At 39.9% G+C, this 20,562-nt stretch overlaps 1 protein-coding gene across 3 annotated transcripts in view; it reads left to right on the plus strand.

Annotated features, from left to right (window-relative positions):
• TENM3 (teneurin transmembrane protein 3) overlaps nucleotides 1–20,562 on the plus strand; it is a 736,855-nt gene that overhangs the window by 490,805 nt on the left and 225,488 nt on the right. For all 3 annotated transcript variants that reach the window (XM_069744268.1, XM_069744269.1, XM_069744270.1), the window contains 2 exons: nucleotides 10,000–10,146; nucleotides 17,197–17,413. In XM_069744268.1, coding sequence (XP_069600369.1) covers nucleotides 10,000–10,146; nucleotides 17,197–17,413 — 364 coding nt within the window. The remainder of the gene's footprint in view (nucleotides 1–9,999; nucleotides 10,147–17,196; nucleotides 17,414–20,562) is intronic.

Raw genomic sequence — 20,562 nt, forward strand, 5'->3', positions numbered from 1 at the left:
ACCTTTTGCTTTGATGACTGCTTTGCACACTCTTGGCATTCTCTTGATGATCTTCAAGAGGTAGTCACCGGGAAGGGTCTTCCAACAATCTTGATGGAGTTCCCAGAGATGCTTAGCACTTGTTGGCCCTTTTGCCTTCACTCTGCGGTACAGCTCACCCAAAACCATCTCGATTGGGTTCAGGTCTGGTGACTGGAGGCCAGGTCATCTGGCGTAGCACCCCATCACTCTCCTTCTTGGTCAAATAGCCCTTACACAGCCTGGAGGTGTGTTTGGGGTCATTGTCCAGTTGAAACATAAATGATGGTCCAACTAAACGCAAACCGGATGGAATAGCACTGTAAGATGCTGTGGTAGCCATGCTGGTTCAGTATGCCTTCAATTTTGAATAAATCCCCAACAGTGTCAGCAGCAAAGCACCCCCACACCATCACACCTCCTCCTCCATGCTTCACGGTGGGATCCAGGCATGTATAGTCCTCCCGTTCACCTTTTCTGCGTCGCACGAAGACACGGTCGTTGGAACCAAAGATCTCAAATTTGGACTCATGAGACCAGAGCACAGATTTCCACTGGTCTAATGTCCATTCCTTGTGTTCTTTAGCCCAAACAAGTCTCTTCTGCTTGTTTCCTGTCCTTAGCAGTGGTTTCCTAGCAGCTTTATATTACCATGAAGGCCTGCTGCACAAAGTCTCCTCTTAACAGTTGTTGTAGAGATGTGTCTGCTGCTAGAACTCTGTGTGGCATTGGCCTGGTCTCTAATCTGAGCTACTGTTAACCTGCGATTTCTGAGGCTGGTGACTTGGATAAACTTATCCTCAGAAGCAGAGGTGACTTGTAGTCTTTCTTTCCTGGGGCGGTCCTCATGTGAGCCAGTTTCTTTGTTGTGCTGCGCTTGATGGTTTTTGCCACTGCACTTGGGGACACTTTCAAAGTTTTCCCAATTTTTCGGACTGACTGACCTTCATTTCTTAAAGTAATGATGGACACTCATTTTTCTTTACTTATCTGCTTTTTTCATGCCATAATACAAATTCTAACAGTCTATTCAGTAGGACTATCAGCTGTGTATCCACCAGACTTCTACACAACACAACTGATGGTCTCAACACCATTTATAAGGCAAGAAATCCCACTTATTAAACCTGACAGGGCACACCTGTGAACTGAAAACCATTCCCGGTGACTACCTCTTGAAGCTTATCAAGAGAATGCCAACAGTGTGCAAAGCAGTCATCAAAGCAAAAGGTGGCTACTTTGAAGAACATAGAATATAAGACATAATTTAAGTTGTTTCACCCTTTTTTTTAAGTATATCACTCTGCATGTGTTAATTCATAGTTTTGATGCCTTCAGTGTGAATGTACAATTTTCATAGTCATGAAAATACAGAAAAATCTTAAAATGAGAAGGTGTGTCCAAACTTTTGGTCTGTACTGTATATCACAAAAATTCATAACTTTAAAATGCCTGGAGGATAACTAAGAAAAGTAAAGAAAAGTTTAATTACTCTTTAATGTATGTTCCATAATCCTGATATAAGGTACAGTATATATGAGGGAGCTGAATTGTATTTGGGACACCAGACATTATGGTCCATACTCAGGCCTTGCCAGGAACAGTAAACCGGTCCGCGTGGAAAGACTTACAGTAGATGACTCTGGTTTTTCCAAACAGGAGTCAAAGACAGACGTTTCCAAAATATAGACATGCGTACAATTTATACATTTTTTCGGCTATGCGCACTGGGTTTCAGTATTCTGTTTTTTTTATATATTAGAATGATGTCCCAACAAACGCCAATGGTTAGGCAATGTGGCATTTTTGTCCCTTACTGTAACTGACATTGTAAAAATATATTCCACACTGTTCTTATTTTGTAGCAGCCAGCAGTAGAGGAAAACATAATCTGCTGCACTTTCCTATTCAGGTACTAAAAAGGTAAACCGACCTGACGGAGGCAAAAAGGGCACATTTGTGTCTTGCTTTTCTTAACTGAAACCCTTTTAAAGGGAACCTCTCACCAGAAAAAATGTTATTAACCTGCAGATATGGGGTTAATCTGCATGTTAATAGCATTATTATCCTACCCAGCTCCTGCACTTATTCATTTTCTCCCCGCAGCGTTTGGCTCTTATTCCCCTGTGAGCGTTTGAGTTTCAGTCACAGGGGCGCCACCGGTTCAGTCATCACTTTGAGTTTACAGAGCGGCACTGTAACCGCACCACCGACCCCGAATGACACTGGCTCTGCATTGGGGCCGTCTGTCAGTCCGGGCCGGGGAGTGTTTACTATCTCTGCTCTGTTTTCTCAGAGCAATGACTGAACCGGCGCCGCCCCCGTGATTGAAACGCAAATACTGCTGGGGGAATAAAATTAATATTCTGCCCACAGTGTTCAGTGTGCAGGCGTTGGGCAGGATAATAACGCTATTAATCTGCAGATTAACCCCATATCTGCAGGTTAATAGTGTTTTTTTCTGGTGACAGGTTCCCTTTAATACCCCAACTCTTTTTCCTAGCATACATGCCAAATATAAAGCATTACACAGGATGCAAAGATCCTAAAACTGTTACTGAGTTTTTCGAGCATGCTCGGGTGATCTCCGAGTATTTTGGGTGTGCTTGTAGATTATATTTGTGATTATATTTTACTGACTTAAAAGACTATTGTCACCCACAATTTTTTTTTCCCCACAATGGTCACTTTTTATGCGGGGGCTTAATATGACAGTCATGTCTATCAAAGCAATGATTATTGCCCGCAGCAATCAATTACTACGCAGCTTTCATATTGTATTCGACTCTGGATTTTAAAAAAACTGTGCTGTGATTGGTTGCTATTGTTCTTTTTTCTAGTAGACAGTTTTCAGAAATCTGCCCCATCATTGTCATTTAAAAAAAATACAATTTGAGACGGACACTTTTCATCCGGGTTAATTACACTTTTCAAAACTATGTTTAGTGCCTAATTTTGGTGACTTTCATGACTTTATAGACTTGTTCTGTTACTGTTTATCAGCAGATGCATTTTCTAAGAACAGTTTGGCAGGTAACAAAAACTATAGCTGTAACATTAGTATAAAACACTTTATGGAAAAACTAAAATATTGTAGTGTAACCAGCAAGGATGGACATACAGTAGTATAATAGTAATAAAAAGTAGTGATGAGCGAATATACTCGTTACTCGAGATTTCTCGAGCATACTCGGGGGACCTCCGAGTATTTTTTAGTGCTCGGAGATTTAGTTTTTCTTGCCGCAGCTGAATGATTTACATCTGTTAGCCAGCATAATTACATGTGGGGGTTGCCTGGTTGCTAGGGAATCCCCACATGTACTTATGCTGGCTAACAGATGTAAATCATTCAGCTGCGGCAAGAAAAACTAAATATCCGAGCACTAAAAAATACTCGGAGGACCCCCGAGCATGCTCAAGAAATCTCGAGTAACGAGTATATTCGCTCATCACTAATTATGAGCTAAAAAAACTAATTATTTCTGAATGGTTTGGAACTCAAAGAAATAAATTCAGAGTAAAATATTTAGTATTCTGGAATTTACGCTGTGATAATGTAAAATGAAGGTGCTCGCCCATCAGTGTTACACCAGTTCTTCCATGCTCTTCTTTTGGTTCTGAATATCAGTAATTCTTATTTATACGTTTTACAAAACGTAAGCAATGCTACCAAAGTCACGTTGGCAAATTGCACTGCAAGTTGAAGGCAGCCATCTTTAACCATTAAGAGCAAAGAAAAAAGAAAAACCCATTGATGGGTTGAGTCAAAGGAGAAAACCTGAAAAAAAGGCTAAAAATGTCAAGAATGAAATCTTGCTCTAATAATGACACAGCTTAGCCAATCTCCATCCAATTCTTATTCTGCAATTCTAATGGAAGCTGATGCAGTTTTATTATTTGACAGTCTACAAATGGCATTTGTCGTATTTATTAAAGATGGCCGCCATGAGAGAAGATTTTGGAGCTGTTGAAATGTTGCTCTACACTCTGCATCGCTCGTTCCCCAATTTCAGTGTCACCCGTGTGTGCATGTTCCCCAGAAGTTGCCATTGTGTCTTTTGTCGCTGCATATTTCTGTACAGTCCAATATCTAGATATTATGCAGGCTAAGATGTCTGTGCCAAAACTTGTGTTTCATGGGCGAGCACTTTCACGATCTAACGTATTACTAATACACCTTTAAAAATGTCAGCGCTATAATTTCCCCATTAATGTCACATTGACCTACAACAAATGTTACGTCCCCCACTGAACAGGTTAACTGAGACAGCGGCCCTCTCGTCTCTGAAAGTCCTAATTATAAGGAGGAAGCGGAGCCATTAGAACATTTTGTATCAAGTTATGCAAGGATAAAAGTCAATTAGGAACCACATTTTAAGGAAGAAATAAAAAGCAACGGGCACATTCCGCTTTATAAAGTACCTTGCCTTAAATTCTGCTTGCTAAGCAAAATATGCCCTCCAATTTACAAAGATAACGCTGCTAATAATTAGGCTGGAGTCAGGGAGACATAATATCCTTGTTAATAACTGGATGGCCCGGTTTCTGATTGTTAGTAAAATTTAATCAAGTGGAGGTCTTAGATGTTAACCATTTAATAACAACTATGTGTGGTAGATACACTAGAGATAAAGAGATAGATAGATGATAGATAGATAATATAATATAGATATATAATAGATAGATAAGATAATATAGATAGATAATATAGATAGATAGATGATAGATAGATAGATAGATAGATAGATAGATAGATAGATAGATAGATAATGTAGACATATTGCTACTGTAGATAGACACTGTATATATTACATATTGTATATAGATAGATACAGTAAATACTGTAGATAGACTGAAATAGATACAAGATAGATAGATAGACAGACAGACAGACAGACAAACAAACAAAAATGAAGGCAGCATTCCCAAAATAGAAAATTAGAAAAATGTAATAGCCCATAGTGACTGTAATGTTTTGGTGATGTTGTTGTCACTATGAGCTATTACATTTTTCTAATTTTCTATTTTGGGAATGCTGCCTTCATTTTTGTACATGCAGTATATTGGAGGATTGTTTTGATAGATGAATGAATGGATAGATAGATGATAGATAGATAGATAGATAGATACAGTATATGATAGATAGATGATAGATAGATAGATAGATAGATACAGTATATGATAGATAGATAGATAGATAGATAGATACAGTATATGATAGATAATAGATAGATAGATACATTATATGATAGATAGATAATAGATAGATAGATAGATACAGTATATGATAGCTAGATATATAGATAGAGAGATACAGTATATGATAGATAGATAGATAGATAGATACAGTATATGATAGATAGATAATAGATAGATAGATACAGTATATGATAGATAGATAATAGATAGATAGATAGATAATAGATAGATACAGTATATGATAGATAGATAATAGATAGATACAGTATATGATAGATATATAGATAGATAGAGAGATAGATAGATAGATAGATACAGTATATGATAGATAGATAATAGATAGATAGATAGATAGATACAGTATATGATAGATACATGATAGATAGATAGATACAGTATATGATAGATAGATAATAGATAGATAGATACAGTATATGATAGATAGATAATAGATACAGTATATGATAGATAGATAGATAGATAGATAGAGAGATACAGTATATGATAGATAGATAGATAAAGAGATACAGTATATGATAGATAGATAGAGAGATACAGTATATGATAGATAGATAGATACATAGATAATAGATAGATACAGTATATGATAGATAGATAATAGATACAGTATATGATAGATAGATAATAGATAGATAGATACAGTATATGATAGATAGATAATAGATAGATAGATACAGTATATGATAGATAGATGGATAGATAGATAGATAGATAGATACATTATATGATAGATAGATATTAGATAGATAGATAGATACAGTATATGATAGATAGATGGATAGATAGATAGATAGATATATGATAGATAGATAGATAGACACATTTGAGTTGAGGTAATGCAGGACATCCACCTGTAGTTCTAAGAAAAAACCGATGCATCCCAATGAGTTATGATTTATTATAGCAAACAGAGAATGAAAACTTGTTCATTACACGATATGAATCAGGGAACTAATAGATTATAATGAGGTGAAATCAAACATAGAGAGACGTAATGTTGTATTCTCATGATAATTATTGACACTATTGTGGAGACATAATTATACAGCCCTTCTATAGTATGTCTTCTGTTCTGACACATCACATGGAGTTTGAGCCTTGTACTATTAGTTCCAGTAGACAGCGTTACCTTATTGTTTCCTCTGTGTAACCTGCTACTCAAATAATGAGTCCAGACCGATTGCTTATTAGATTATTGTTTAGTTAGTGTGTATTGTTAGTGTAATTATTATTTTCTGATCAGTTTTTTCAGGCTTTGTTCGCTTTTGCGTTCATTAATTCCATTGTTCTACAACGCCATCAGGACAGAGCAATGTAAATAAAGTCAGTGCTGGGTCCATCACATTACAGCCCCCATTGGCTATAATGGCGTTCATCAAGTTTTTGTCATTGCTTCCATAATTTTACTTGTAAAAATAGTGCAACATGCTATGTTATTTTTATCCAGTAAACGTGATGGAATCTTTGATGGAGGGTCCAATAGAGATGGGAACATAGACTAATGCTCCATTTAGAATAGTCGATGTGCCGCACTACAATTGCCTATTCATACAGACAGATGGAACTACTGATGGCACCAAACGATCTGAAATAGATTGTCCAGATTCCTCCTTTATTCTAGGCAGCACAAGTCATGGTTACCTAGGGCGATTCGATGGCGAGAACAAGAATCTTTTGTGCAGCACAAAAAATATTTCCACCCGACAAACGAGCATTCTGTTGTTTCGTCAGGTGATCGTGATCCTGTGTAGACTGCACGATTATTGTGATATGAACATTTCTAGGAACGCTCATTCACACTAATCTTGCAATGCAAACCTGAGCCATATATGTCGATGCATGTAATAAATGAAGTATTGTCAGCAGTCTATTATTTTCTTTCTTGTTTTCTCCATTTAGCCTGTTATTTCTTCCATGTTGTTATTTGTCATGGCATTAGCTGTGTATACTGTTGTTACACCCATAGCACAGTGACCCAATACCATTCTCAGACTCCAGGTCATATGTAGGTATATCCACATTCAAAAACGTATTTGAAATTCTTTAAACAATTTTTCATTCGTAGTCCCCTCATTTCTAACTCCCCTTCATCGAATGCTGCTTATTAACCGCCCCTTATCCTCATTATTCAGGCCACATCCTTATAGTTAATCTAGCAGATGAAGTCTTTAGCTATTCCAAGACTTCTTAACCTCGGTGACAGCACATGGAACCTCACAAAGCTGTGCTTTTGGCTACCGGCTTGCAATTCCTTACTTTTTTCTGGTATTGCTACGCTAAAGTGTTTGTCTCCGTGAAGCCAATTACTTTCCTTATGTACCATTAGTATATAGGGATATCTTATGGGGGGAGTATCATTTAGATGTCAGAAATATTATTGATGGGGTGAAAACCGACCCTCCACCACAGGATGGAAAAGTGAGTACACATTTAACAATTCTCGTCACCATACCTGATGCCCCTATTTGCCTTCCTCTGCTCAGATTGGCATTTATGGCTATGGTATTGGCCTGAACAGTGCAGTGGTAAGTCTAAACCTTGCCTTTTTTGTGCTCTGGGATAGGAAAGCCAGTGGAGGTGTGGTTTAGAATTACTACGGCACATACCCATGTTGGAAGCGGGAAGACAGGAATTAAAACCTGAGCCCATATGCAAACGGAAGACGGCACATAGGAGAAATGAGAAATGTATAGTTACTTTTCAATCCTAGGGTAGAAAGTCACTTTGAAGAGACTGTCCAAGTTTTTCACCAACGTCTGCAACTTATGAATCCTCACACCATGCGCAGCTCACGCTGTTGGGATTCTCCGATGTCAGTGGCGAGATGGACTAGTCATACTGCCGGCCACATTCCAACTAGTCTTGCTCAATACAAGTCACAGGACCTCTCAGTCTCACCATCAGCATCAGACAATCCCCACAGCGTGCACTGTTCGCCGTGTAAAGGATTCCCAAGTCTGCGGTCACATAGAGTGGCTGCAGATTTTCTTGAAAAACCAGGAACACCCCTTTAATTGACACCCCCTTGTCACCCAATCAGTCACAAAACAGTAAACCGTACAACATTTGTTTTACATTCTTGTTAATTTTTTTGTCTACAGACCATCTTTAAGCTCTCTTTTTTTTCTAAATGATCACATCCACAAATTTATTAAGGCTGTCTTTAAAAAATAGTTGCCTTTTACATTTTTTATACTGAAACATAAAATGGCTGAATGATTAAACAATTTTGGCCAAAATCCTGATATATAACAAACAGTTGCACAAAAATGTGGCGAGTTTTGACGTTTTTACTCCTGTCTGAGGCGGAGAATAGTCGGAGAGGATGTGACCAGGCACGAAAAGCAAATTTATCATAGTTTACACCACAAAAGTGACTGAGTACAGTTCCTTGTGGTGGCGTACAACAGATGAAAAACGCACCAAATTTGGCACATCCTTCTCCACGCCAAAATGCCAGTCTTGTTGAATCAGGGCCTTAGTGGCCGTGACACATATTTTAGTTTAATCCACTTTCCAAACATAAATTAAAACGATCGGACTAGCTATATCCTTATATATCCAACCATCCATACGCTGAATTTAACAATACTCACAGATGCTATATATAAACACTGCATTAATTAAGTTCCCATAGAGAAGTTTTTCTAAAAGAAAGTAAGAATGAACAGCAATTACATTTTTCCGTTCTTTATAAAATAATCCTTACAATTTTCTTCAGTGTAAAGCCAATTGAACGTTGCTTATTTTTTCTTTTGTTTATTATGTTAATTTTTAATATGTATTGTCAGACTTGAAGACATTTGAAACCTTTTAATACTCAGATCTATTAAAATATTGTAATTTGTTTCATAAATTTTCCCTTCTTGCTCATAAAAGCAGACAAGATAGGATATAAAGGTAACACTGCAAAGGCCCTAGGGAGACTGCTCACAAAGAAAACCTCACTTTCTGCTCTGTGTCTTGAAGCACGTCACTACAGTGTTTTTGTTGAGTCTTATCAATGTCTTTTCTCGTGGTCCTTCTGGTATTTCATTTTGTCCGTCTTAAGTAACCAGATCGCACAGCTCCTACGTTACGTTGAAAATCCTGTCCAGTTTTGTCCCCTCTGTTTGCAGCCTGATTTCCCCCGATGTCTGTTAGATTAGTCGCTAAGCTGCTTCACTTTATTTCTGGGCTTTTGCTTCTTATGTGAACAAGGAATGTACTCTCGGCACAAAGTACTGTCACCAGTTGTCCTGGTGGGTACTTTTTGCAGTTATGGAAGCACTGTAAATTCACATGAAGGCACGTCTACCCTGAGACCAGATAATGGAGGAACCGATGTATTTCAAGCTCAATACCACCTGTATATTGTTGAACTTCTCAACCAACAATTTTTTCAGGAATTTTTGTCTAATTGTGGTCAATCCATGGTTCTTTACCAAGTTTTTTGGGAGCAGGAAACTGAAGTTCTTTGTCCTGCCAAAATAATGATCCAAATTCTGGAAACCAAAAATAATTATCAATCTTTGAAAGCAAACATTAGAAAGACGCCATGTTATCTGGTCGTCAGGACCGTGTGATCTAGAGAGACTTCTGGTGCCCTCCTCAATTTGAAGACACCATGTTATGTGCACTTCCGCTCACCCTTCATGTGCTCTTGCAGTGCTTATGCTGTCGATGAAGGCCTGTAAGTGTCTTATGTTTTGTTCAATGACGCCGGAGCCTCATGGATTTCCCAGATCACTTGATTTTCTCCTTATCTCTGTGTCATTGCAGAAGGTTGCCCGGGACTCTGTAACAGCAACGGAAGATGTACTTTAGACCAAAATGGATGGCACTGTATGTGCCAGCCAGGTTGGAGAGGAGCAGGATGTGATGTAGCCATGGAAACATTGTGTACTGACAGTAAGGACAATGAAGGAGGTAAGATGAAATATCTATTCTATTTTTTTTACATGTATTTACTTTTGATGGGTACCTGACATTTTGTCAGCACACCTCATCGTTATATGAAATGGATTCTTACAAAAACGAAACTTGCTATTTTTTCTGCTAAATCCAAATCTCACTAGACTCTATGATGTGGGCCTTCCGTGACCTTTTTTTTTCCGTTTTGCAGTCTAAAACTGATGCTTATAGACACATTTTGAACAAATGCCTCTAAGCTCCATTTTTTTTTTCAAAGTGATGTGTTCTTATTTTGGTTCCTTTGTATTTGACCCGCCATATGGGGACAGTGAGGATTATTATGACTAGTATTGAAGCTATGTTGATGCCGATGACTTTTAGGACTTTACGGTTGTTGAAAATGTATTCAGAATGCCAGCAGGTCTGGAGGGGCATTAACCGATGGAGCTGAAAAGGATGCTCATGCTTTAGGGTAATGCAAAGTAAAGAAGAGTAAGGGGAATGTGTCACTCGCTGCCGAATTTATCTTGGATAGAACAGAAAAATGAATACTAAATTGCTAATTTACCTTACAGTATGCCCTAGTGGTGGACGGGAAAAGGGAAAAGTTGCTTGGCAACAAGATATATCATTAATGGGGATGGCTCAAGTTCTTAAATAGGTAAAATTGCAAACTGCTTGTAAAAACAAGCAACTTTGCAATTTATCTTATATTAAAAATACCCATCATTCTCAAGAAGGTGGGATTCTTAATCTTATAGTGTAAAGTCCTTCGCTGAGGTTATCAGTTATTCCGCAGTCTCAGAGAAGCCGGTCACCTAGGAAAGGAGTATGCAAAGTGACTCTTCACAGAGGAAGGAGACTCTAGTGCCACCTACTGGAAGTAGAAATTCTAAAAGTCTTACCCTGGCATGTCACTCTCCATAAGGAGAAACGTTCCCACTTAGATCCCTCTCTGAGGCCTTCCATACATCCAAATCAGGACTCGTACTATGCACTTAGGATGGGCAACACCACAAAACACATGTCTGCATATTGAGATTCTTGATCGGCCTTTATCCTAAATCATGTGTCAAGGCTCGTTAAAGGGTCAATATTGACTTTTAGGATTGCTATTTCCAATAGGTGGCACTAGAGTTCAAGTCCTATTCCTACCCGAAGAAACAATTTGCATATTTAATTTTCCAGAGGAACATTGAATGGCCTATAAGTCTCCTTACCTTGGCATGTCAGGCATGTCACTTTTCACAAGGAGAAGCACTCTTTAGACTCTAGGAAAGGAGCACACACCGTTTTCAGACTGTATGATTTAGGGATAATACTGCTATCAGCCTGGGAGAGTACACAGTTTAGACCCGCACCCATTCTATATGCAGCCACATATGGTAACCCAGTACATACACAGAACACAAAATACGGGTCATTCCCAAAATAGCAAGTTATCCCCTATTCATAAGGTACTATCCAACTGCTGGCCCCTCCAGTGATCCTGACAACAGGACTCTATTCTCTGACAACTGGGCTCTGCATAATGGAGCATAAATATGTATGCTCAGCCTCCTTTCCAGTCATTGTCGATGGTGCTGCCAGAGAAATCGGAGTGCAAAGCTTGGCTATTTTCTGCAGTCCCATAGAAAGTAAGTGGAGTGTAGGTAGAGCTTGCACACCTCTTCTCCACCTAGGAGCTCAGGATTCAGAAGGCTTGTTCTCAGGATTATTGAGAATCCCAGGAGTTGGACCTCTAGATATCAGCAAGTTTTTCCATATCCAATGAGTAGGTGAAAATGTGCTGGTTTAGGAATAACCCTTTCCGATGCCCATATTTATTAGACCTCAGTTGAAACAATTGTTTTCCTGGTAAGTGATCAAGCTTTTCTGCTGACCGATCCCTAATCGTTAATGTTTGAAATGAAGTTGGGCGTGTTTTATATTTTGCCTGATAGTCGGAATAAAGATCTTCCATTCAACAATATTTCTTAGAAAGAACATCTTCTGAAAGATTATTTATTAGTGGCCATGGTCGTTGCTCACGTATGGACGGTAACGGCCATTGTTCACCTGCCGACTGTGCATTTAATCGCATTTCAACCATCAATCTACCCACATCAAATGCGTGTGGTCAACTTTAATGACCAAATTCCAATAAGATGATTGATAGAACTGATGGAACGCTGTTAACCGTGTTCGTCCTGTTTCCCATCCCAAGAAATGACACCCTTAATTAAAACAATCAATAGTAGCACTCACATGAACTCACACATGTATCTTTAGTAAAGTTATGTATTATTTAGAAAGAACAACATCCTTATAATCTTTTTATAAACATATTCCGTAAAAGTGGAGTACTTTTATTACGTCGCTCCCAGAGGCATTGAAATATTTTGTGCTTTCTCCGGCCACATTTGTAGCTTATGCCGTAGACGTTGGCATTTATGCCACTCACAGGCATTTCGAGCAGGAATATTGCATCTTATTTAAGCAGCCCTTGAGTGCCGTTCGTGATTACAGCTCCGGCTATTTGAAGCTGCGGCTGATTGGATTGTGTTCGGCGCACGAGCATATTCCTATGGAAGGAAAGGGATTTATTTATTTCAATTCCAATCTCCTAAGCGCAATTTGCTCCAGCAAAGTATTTCCATGATACATATTGCAGCCATTCCCAAAACTCCAGGGGGCAGCAAAACTTCCAAGAGATTCACCCAATGACCCGCCATAAGTCAGCAGCTGTGTCTCGACACAATTACTTGAACAAGCGGCTTGTGCTATTGGCACACATTAAGCACCACTCGACAATCATGAGGGCAAACCTGCTGAGACGTTCAGCTGAGAATAGATCCTTGCAAATCTGCAGCAATATATGCCTTTCTCATTTTTAGATTGTCTTCACTATATACATACCTGTGAAGCCCAGGCCGAAGTTCAGATTATCCTATAAATCTCTGATGATATTGCCGCCAGTGCCTTCTGCTGGGAAATCTACAGATCATTAGTATGTTCAACCTTCAAACGCATAGAAATGATAGAATCAGATGAATAATCCCTGATCATTGTTTTTATTCATTTAATTTTTTAAATAAACTAATGGGTTCTAATTAGAGATGAGATAAAAGTGACTCATACTGTATAGTGGACGAGGAGAAATGAAGCAGTGATAATGAACTCCCCTCTCCGACCAAATAGTCCCACTGTGTACAGGACTACATTCTGGTTTAGCCATAGCACGGTGCAATATTTTAGCCTTAAAGAGAGTCAGTTACCAATTTTTCGCGACCGCGTCTGAAAACAGCATGATGTAGAGGCAGAGACCCCGATTCCAGCGATGTGTCACTTACTGTGCTGTTTGTTGCAATTTTGATAAAGTCACTGTTTTATCTGCTGCAAATCGATCAGTTTTCTGAATGCTGAGCCTTGTATAACCCCGCCCACACCATTGATTGGCAGCTTTCGGTATAATCTACCAATCAATGGTGGGGGCGGGGTTATACAGAGCTCATGTACATGGAGGACTACATGGCAGCAGGTTTACTAGTATTCTAGTGATAGTCTCCTCCTGATAAAATTGTGAGTTTATCAAAACTACAGCAAGTAGCCCAGTAATTAATACATTGCTGGAATCAGGGTTGTTGTCTCTACTTTATGCTGCTCCTGGATTGGGTGACAAAAACTTGGTGATAGATTTCAAGTAAGCTCCATATAAAGTTAAATGCATCTCTGATTTACCATACACAGTTGGATTAGACATAAAAGAAACTCTATTCAAAAACATTATGTATGCTGCATATTATTAAATATGCTAACATAGGGTAATAATCTGTTAAGACTCTCCAACAATCCACCAATTTTGTAAGCCATGAAATGTATTAGCTTAGTTGTTTACATGCAATATAACAACTAGTAGGAAGCTGTTTTTAGGGTGAAAATGGGTCCTCGTACATTTTGGTGTCTTGATGAGCTTTATAAGCTGTGCATTGAGTGAGAGCAGGCAGCGACTGATCGGAGTATTCATCAGCTGCCGCTTGTGTTATAAATGAATAAATACATTAAAAAAATTACGTAGGTTTCCCTGTTTTTTTGATAACCAGCCAGGCAAAACTGACAGCTGCGGGCTGCAACCCTCAGCTGTCAGCTTCAGCAAGGCTGGTTATCAAGAACAAAGGAGTCCCCACACTTTTTAAAAAAAATATTTAAATAAATAATTTTAAAAAAACGGCGTGGGGTCTCCCACATTTTTGACCACCAGCCTTGCTAAAGCAGACAGCTGGGCGCTGGTATTCTCTGGCTGGTAAGGGGCCATAGATACACACATAGGAAACATACAAGGCTTCTAGTACAATAAACTAACATCGTAAGATATATGATATTGAAGCCAAATTACTTGGATGTGCAGGACACACTAAAGAAACTATAGCACCACAGAAGGAAAAATAGTGTACTAGTCCAGAGTAGTAAAATATAAATTTTATTCAAATATCCATACAAATATAAACAGTAAAAAAAAGACAACAAGGGCTAAAATTGGCAGGCACAACAATACTGCCTAATGGAGAACGGAGCAGCACAGACATCTCACTACTCATAATTGCATTTAATATGTTGCCCAAAAGAAGGGAATTTCCCAATCAATCAAAGGTAGAAAAATAAGTACCTATGTCCCGCTCACAAGTGAGAGCAACACATTATACAGATAGGGCATATATATAATGTAATATCACATACCGAGTGGTAGTAGATGATAGACGCTGCACCACGCCGTCACCACCTTCCCGACGCGCGTTTCATATCAACCTTCCCGCCCCCCCTTGAGGTGCTATGGTAAGGGGCCATGAATATTGACCCCCCACCCAAGCCTAAAAATAGCAGACCGCAGCCCCCCAGAAAAGGAACACCTATTAGATGTCACCTTTGTAGTGTCTGGTTACATCAAGCCCATTAGTAATGGAGAGGTGTCTATAAGGCGTCTCAGGTACCAGAAACATCTGGACATGTGAAACCAGCCTAAGGCCAGTCTCACACGTCCAGATAATTCCGGTACTGGAGAAAACAGTACCAGAGTTATCCGTGTCTGTGTGTCCGTGTGCTCACGTAGGCCATCTGTGTGGGATCCGTGTGATGTCCAGCACGAGAAAAAGATCAGTGCATGCTGCAATTGGCAGCATATATTGGACGCTGCACACCCATACAAGTCTATAAGTGCGTGCAAAACATCAGACTGCACTCAGATGTCATCCGAGTGCAGTCCGGTATGCGCCGCCTCACAGAATGGAGAAGATGGAGAAATTAAATTCTCCATCTTCTCCTCATCTGTGATCTGTGATCTGATTCTTGCATGACACACGGCTCACGCTCACAGCGGAGCTTGAGCCAAGGGTCTTTTGCATCTGATTCTCTCGAATGAGAGAATCATCGGATATTACTCACCAGTGTGAGTGAGCCCTAAGCTAACCTTTTGTGAGCCGAATCTTCCTCCATCAGAGAGGAGATAATGGCTCATTGGTTTCTATATAGTTTGGAGGATGACTTATCTTTCAGTAGTTTGTACTGAGTGTTGCTCAAAGTTCACTGCTTGGAAACATTGTGCCTTCCATAGTATGCCGGCAGGAGGAAGCTCTATCGGTAAATCTCCTGCAATGATAGTCAGGTATCCGGCCATAATGCAGCATTGTCTCTGATCTTATCGGCTTTAGTCTCTTGTGAACAATCCCCTTCCCACCATAGGGTCTACACTTGTCTTTCAATCCATCCCAGTGGGGTTAAATAAATGGAGTGTGAACTAGCAGTCAGCCAGAGCAGCTTCACTTGAGCTCAGCTTGGTCGGGGCGAGTGGTTTCTGTGGGTTATACTAGATAATAGAGGCTACTGACGTGCGGAGACAGAATGAGAAATGTTTTCTCCAGTTCTATAGAGCCAGATTCATAACCATCCGTCATTCGCTTGGGCAAGTTGCTGATAAACTCCACACAAAAATAACAAACAGTATGTCCCTGCATCTTGGCTGGCGAAAATGAGATCCTTCCTCTGATTGATGTCAGCAGAGAGGCTTGTAAAAAATGCATTTCCAGCTGATTAGTTCCGAATGTGTCAATCTCATGCAGTTTTTATGACCCACACACTACATGCCAGATGGACATTTGCTTTTTATAAACTAACAAAGATGAATGACTAAATGCTAGTATTTTCCCCTTGGACCCAAACCCTATTATACCCCGGAGGATAAGGGAACTTTATTTTGTAATAAATCATAGAGGGCTCCTTTATGTCTCTTTAGGAGCAGATAGCGGCATTTCATATTACTTCTTATTAGGAGCCTTGGATTGGGTATAACATAATCAGCTGGTGATATTGTGCCATCAGAGTAGAGAAATGCCGCTGTGATTCCGTCTGACAGATCTTCTGCCGGCACCTTATGATGGCACTCAGAAGATGCCTTCTTATATTTCATCTGAGAAGTGCATCGCAGTGATTTCAGAAGTCCATATTATATAGATTTTTCTAAAGTCTTCATCACGGCGAGGAATATAAAGAATGGGTAGCTACATTTCAAAAATTGAGTTTTAGAACAGAGACATTACTAAGGTAAATTAGCGGGCGTGTGACAGCTCTACATCACTCTTGCCGCCACCGGCCTGCTGATACCCTTACTGATAACGGTTATTAAACTCCGCACCGTTTCAGCATCTAAATCACATTCTAGCGAGTGTAAGCGTGGAAGATGTGCTACAGCGGCACGGCGTCAGCTTCTGAGCCAGGACCCACTCTACAGCTTAATCTAATTAAATTCAGCGCTCGGAGAACACAGACACTCCAGCAGATCTCGATGTGCGGTGACATCGCCTCAAATAGGCAGAGACGTAACATCAAATCGACTTATCCCCTCCTATCTTGTCTCTTGATCACATATTTAAAGGTAGCGTAACGCGCCGCCGGAATCAATTCTCCGACAAACGATGACTTCTCTTTCTAGAACAGAATAGAGTTGGCTGTAGATCGGCGTTGAAGGTGTTAATAAAGTAAGGACGATATAATCCTGATGAGTGTGAATTCAATCAAGGTGCTTTCTTCTGGCAGATGGCTTAATCGACTGCGTGGACCCAGACTGCTGCTTGCAGAGCGCCTGCCAGAATCAGCCGTACTGCCGAGGCCTACCTGATCCACAGGACATTATCAGCCAGAGCCAGCAGTCACCGTCCCAGCAGGCTGCCAGGTCTTTCTACGATAGGATCAGCTTCCTCATAGGACCTGACAGCACCCATGTCATACCCGGAGACAACCCCTTCAATAAAAGGTAAAGCTGTCATCAGTGCTAAAAAATGGAACGCCAAGGGTCTGTTACCTGGTGGGGGATGATTTCCGGCTCCTTTATGCTTTTATATAAAAAAAGAGCAAAACCACCCACGTCTATGTCAATAAGTTTACTAGCGTCTTCTAATTGTGCATATATTAGCTGACTTGTGAGTTTTAAATATTAAACTATTTAAGTTAAGCCGAGAAGCAATTATAGAGAATGGAAAAAAAATGAAAATAATGTGAGTAAATGCAATGAACTAATCCCTTCATTGCACACTGAACTGCAATAAATCACAGAAACATAGACATTAGCTAATTCTTCATAGTCTGACAGCGGGGGACGCACTTACAACTGGTGCCAGTGGCAAAGCAGTAGGGACTGCAAATGTACCTGGTTGTAGCCGTACAGTGTGACCATCCTCTGCGGGCTTCATCGGATGGCGGAGGGAGAATACTGAGAGTCGTAGTTTGGAATTGGATCAGATCTGTGAATACTTATTCGAAACAGATGTAAAAATTACCAAACCTGAGAACGAAAACCTTCCACAATGAGGCTGCGGTCACACCCAGCAGTCACGCTGAGAACCTCCGCAGCCTGGTGCTCCTGCAGTCTTTTACGGTTTCCTCGCACTATCAGTTTATCTTGAAAGGAAACAGTTGTTTCTCCTGCAAGATAAAGTGATGGTGCAAGAAACAAAGGAAATATGGTATCCACCAGTGGTGTAACTAGAGTCCTGTGGGCCCCAAGGCAAAATTTGGACTTTGTTTCCCATTCAGCATGTTGTTCAGATGTGGGGGTCCCAATGACATTGATATTGCCTATGTTGACTCACATGAAAACAATAATAAATACAACTACAATGTATAAATATGCCAGAAAAACACGGCAATCAGATCATTTTCTAATTAATACTTATAAATAATTCAGTCATATGGTTACTAAGTAGCAATTATTACCCCCATACTATTATTAAGCAAAGTACACTATACAAAGGCCAATAATATCACAATACAAAAGGAAAATAATGTCATCACTCCATGACCTTATATTACCACCACATAGTGTCTGAATATTACCACCATCTTGTTACTGCACAAAACCCATTATACCAAGACCAACATGCCAATAATACCACATAAATAATGTCCTCCTATATGGCCCCCATACATTTATAATGTTCTCCTATATGGCTCCCATACATTTATAATGTCCTCCTATAAAGGCCACATATAGTAATAATGTTCCTCTATGTGCCCCCATACATATACAGTAATACTGTTCCCTTATATACCTTATGTGGCTTCCATCTAGACATAATACCCCCTTTTGTACCACTACTCTTCTTCCCTATCCCAACAATCATGTGACATTGATAAGTCATGTGATAGCTGCATCCAATCAGTGATCACTAACTGATTGCCTCCTTTCAGTCAGAATAGTAAAGGCTGATTGGCCGTAAGGCTAAAGGCCCTAATTCCTGTAAAACCAGAACACATGAGCTGCACGCACAGTGAACAAGCCCGTAGAGACATGTTCACACCACGAAGAGACTTGAAAACACAAAAAAGCACAGTAAAAACCAAAAACACACTGTTGCAAAAAAAAAAATCACAGTTGACAGCAAGTGCAGGTAAAAAGATGGAAAAAAACAGGGTATTTGGTTTATACGTTTTTTGCAAAAAATGTATATTAAGCCGCTTTACTAAACGTCAAGGTATACCCATATCAGAGCAGTCCTAGCTAATGTATGTAATCCCTATCTGATGTATTTAAAACCTGGTCATATGTACAATACCTGTATGAGCAGGATTCAGAAAAGGAATGTCCATGTGGACACGCTGGACAGAACGGTTCCTGTGCGCACAGCTCAAAAAAAGAGGGGTGGAGGCCTCCCCAGTCTTGTGGACACAAGAAAACAATTATGTAAAACCAGAACACATGAGCTGCGTGCACAGTGAACAAGCCCGTAGAGACATGTTCACACCATCAAGAGACTTGAAAACACAAAAAAGCACAGTAAAACCAAAAACACAATTTTTTGGAGCTGTGCGCACAGGAACCGTTCTGTCCAGCGTGTCCACATGGACATTCCTTTTCTGAATCCTGCTCATACAGGTATTGTACATATGACCACGTTTTAAATACATCAGATAGGGATTACATACATTAGCTAGGACTGCTCTGATATGGGTATACCTTGACGTTTGGTAGAGCGGCTTAATATACATTTTCTGCGAAAAAACGTATAAACCAAAAACCCTGTTTTTTCCATCTTTTTACCTGTACTTGCTGTCCACTGTAATTTTTTTGCAACAGTGTGTTTTTGGTTTTACTGTGCTTTTTTGTGTTTTCAAGGCCCTAATTCATGGAGGCCGGCATTGTTACCACTGATCTTGGTGAGAGGATGTGTTGAAGTCAGACTCTCCTAATACATTAAGAGGGGCACCCCATTTAATGAATCAGGCTCGTCTGTGAAGTGGTGTGCGCCTTGCTACAAACCTAAAGGAAATGTGCTGTACTTCATACAACAGTTTTGCACTTTGCGCCACCTTCCCTCTCGGGACAGCGCTATGTACCTTTTCATCCTGAGCTGTTTGGTTGATGAAGAGCAGAACTACTATGGACAGAGAGGCAACCTTAAAGGCCTCATCCAGTGCACCTTACCTATCTAGGACACCAATTGTCACCCCATATGTTACCATTGTAGGACACTAAGATAACTAAGAATTGGATTAAAAAACATTAATAGCAAATTTAATCAGGTAGACTAATACTAGAATTTGCCCGTTTGTTTTTTCATGATTAGTGCCCCTAAAGATTTGACTATTCATGGAATTGCAGCACAATGCTAATTACTTAAAAGGGTCAGGCTGCAGATTCCTTCACAGAGTGGTTGACAGGAGCGCCGCCATGCAGGGAAAAAGAAGGACCAGCAGCGCCACAACCTCAGGAACGCAACTTTATTCCCAGGAACAGTTTTCGCCCCAGAGGTTGGACCCTATCGGTCATGAAATGAAGGCATATTCCAGCAATATGCAATCACGTAATGACGCGGAAAAATCCCTTTAGTGAAATTTGTGACCTCTTCAGTTCACTGTGCTCCATACATCCTGGTGTAGTATGCCTCTTTCCACTATTTCTCCTTT

This window comes from Ranitomeya imitator, chromosome 1 (genome assembly GCF_032444005.1).
Source record: "Ranitomeya imitator isolate aRanImi1 chromosome 1, aRanImi1.pri, whole genome shotgun sequence".
Taxonomy (NCBI): domain Eukaryota; kingdom Metazoa; phylum Chordata; class Amphibia; order Anura; family Dendrobatidae; genus Ranitomeya; species Ranitomeya imitator.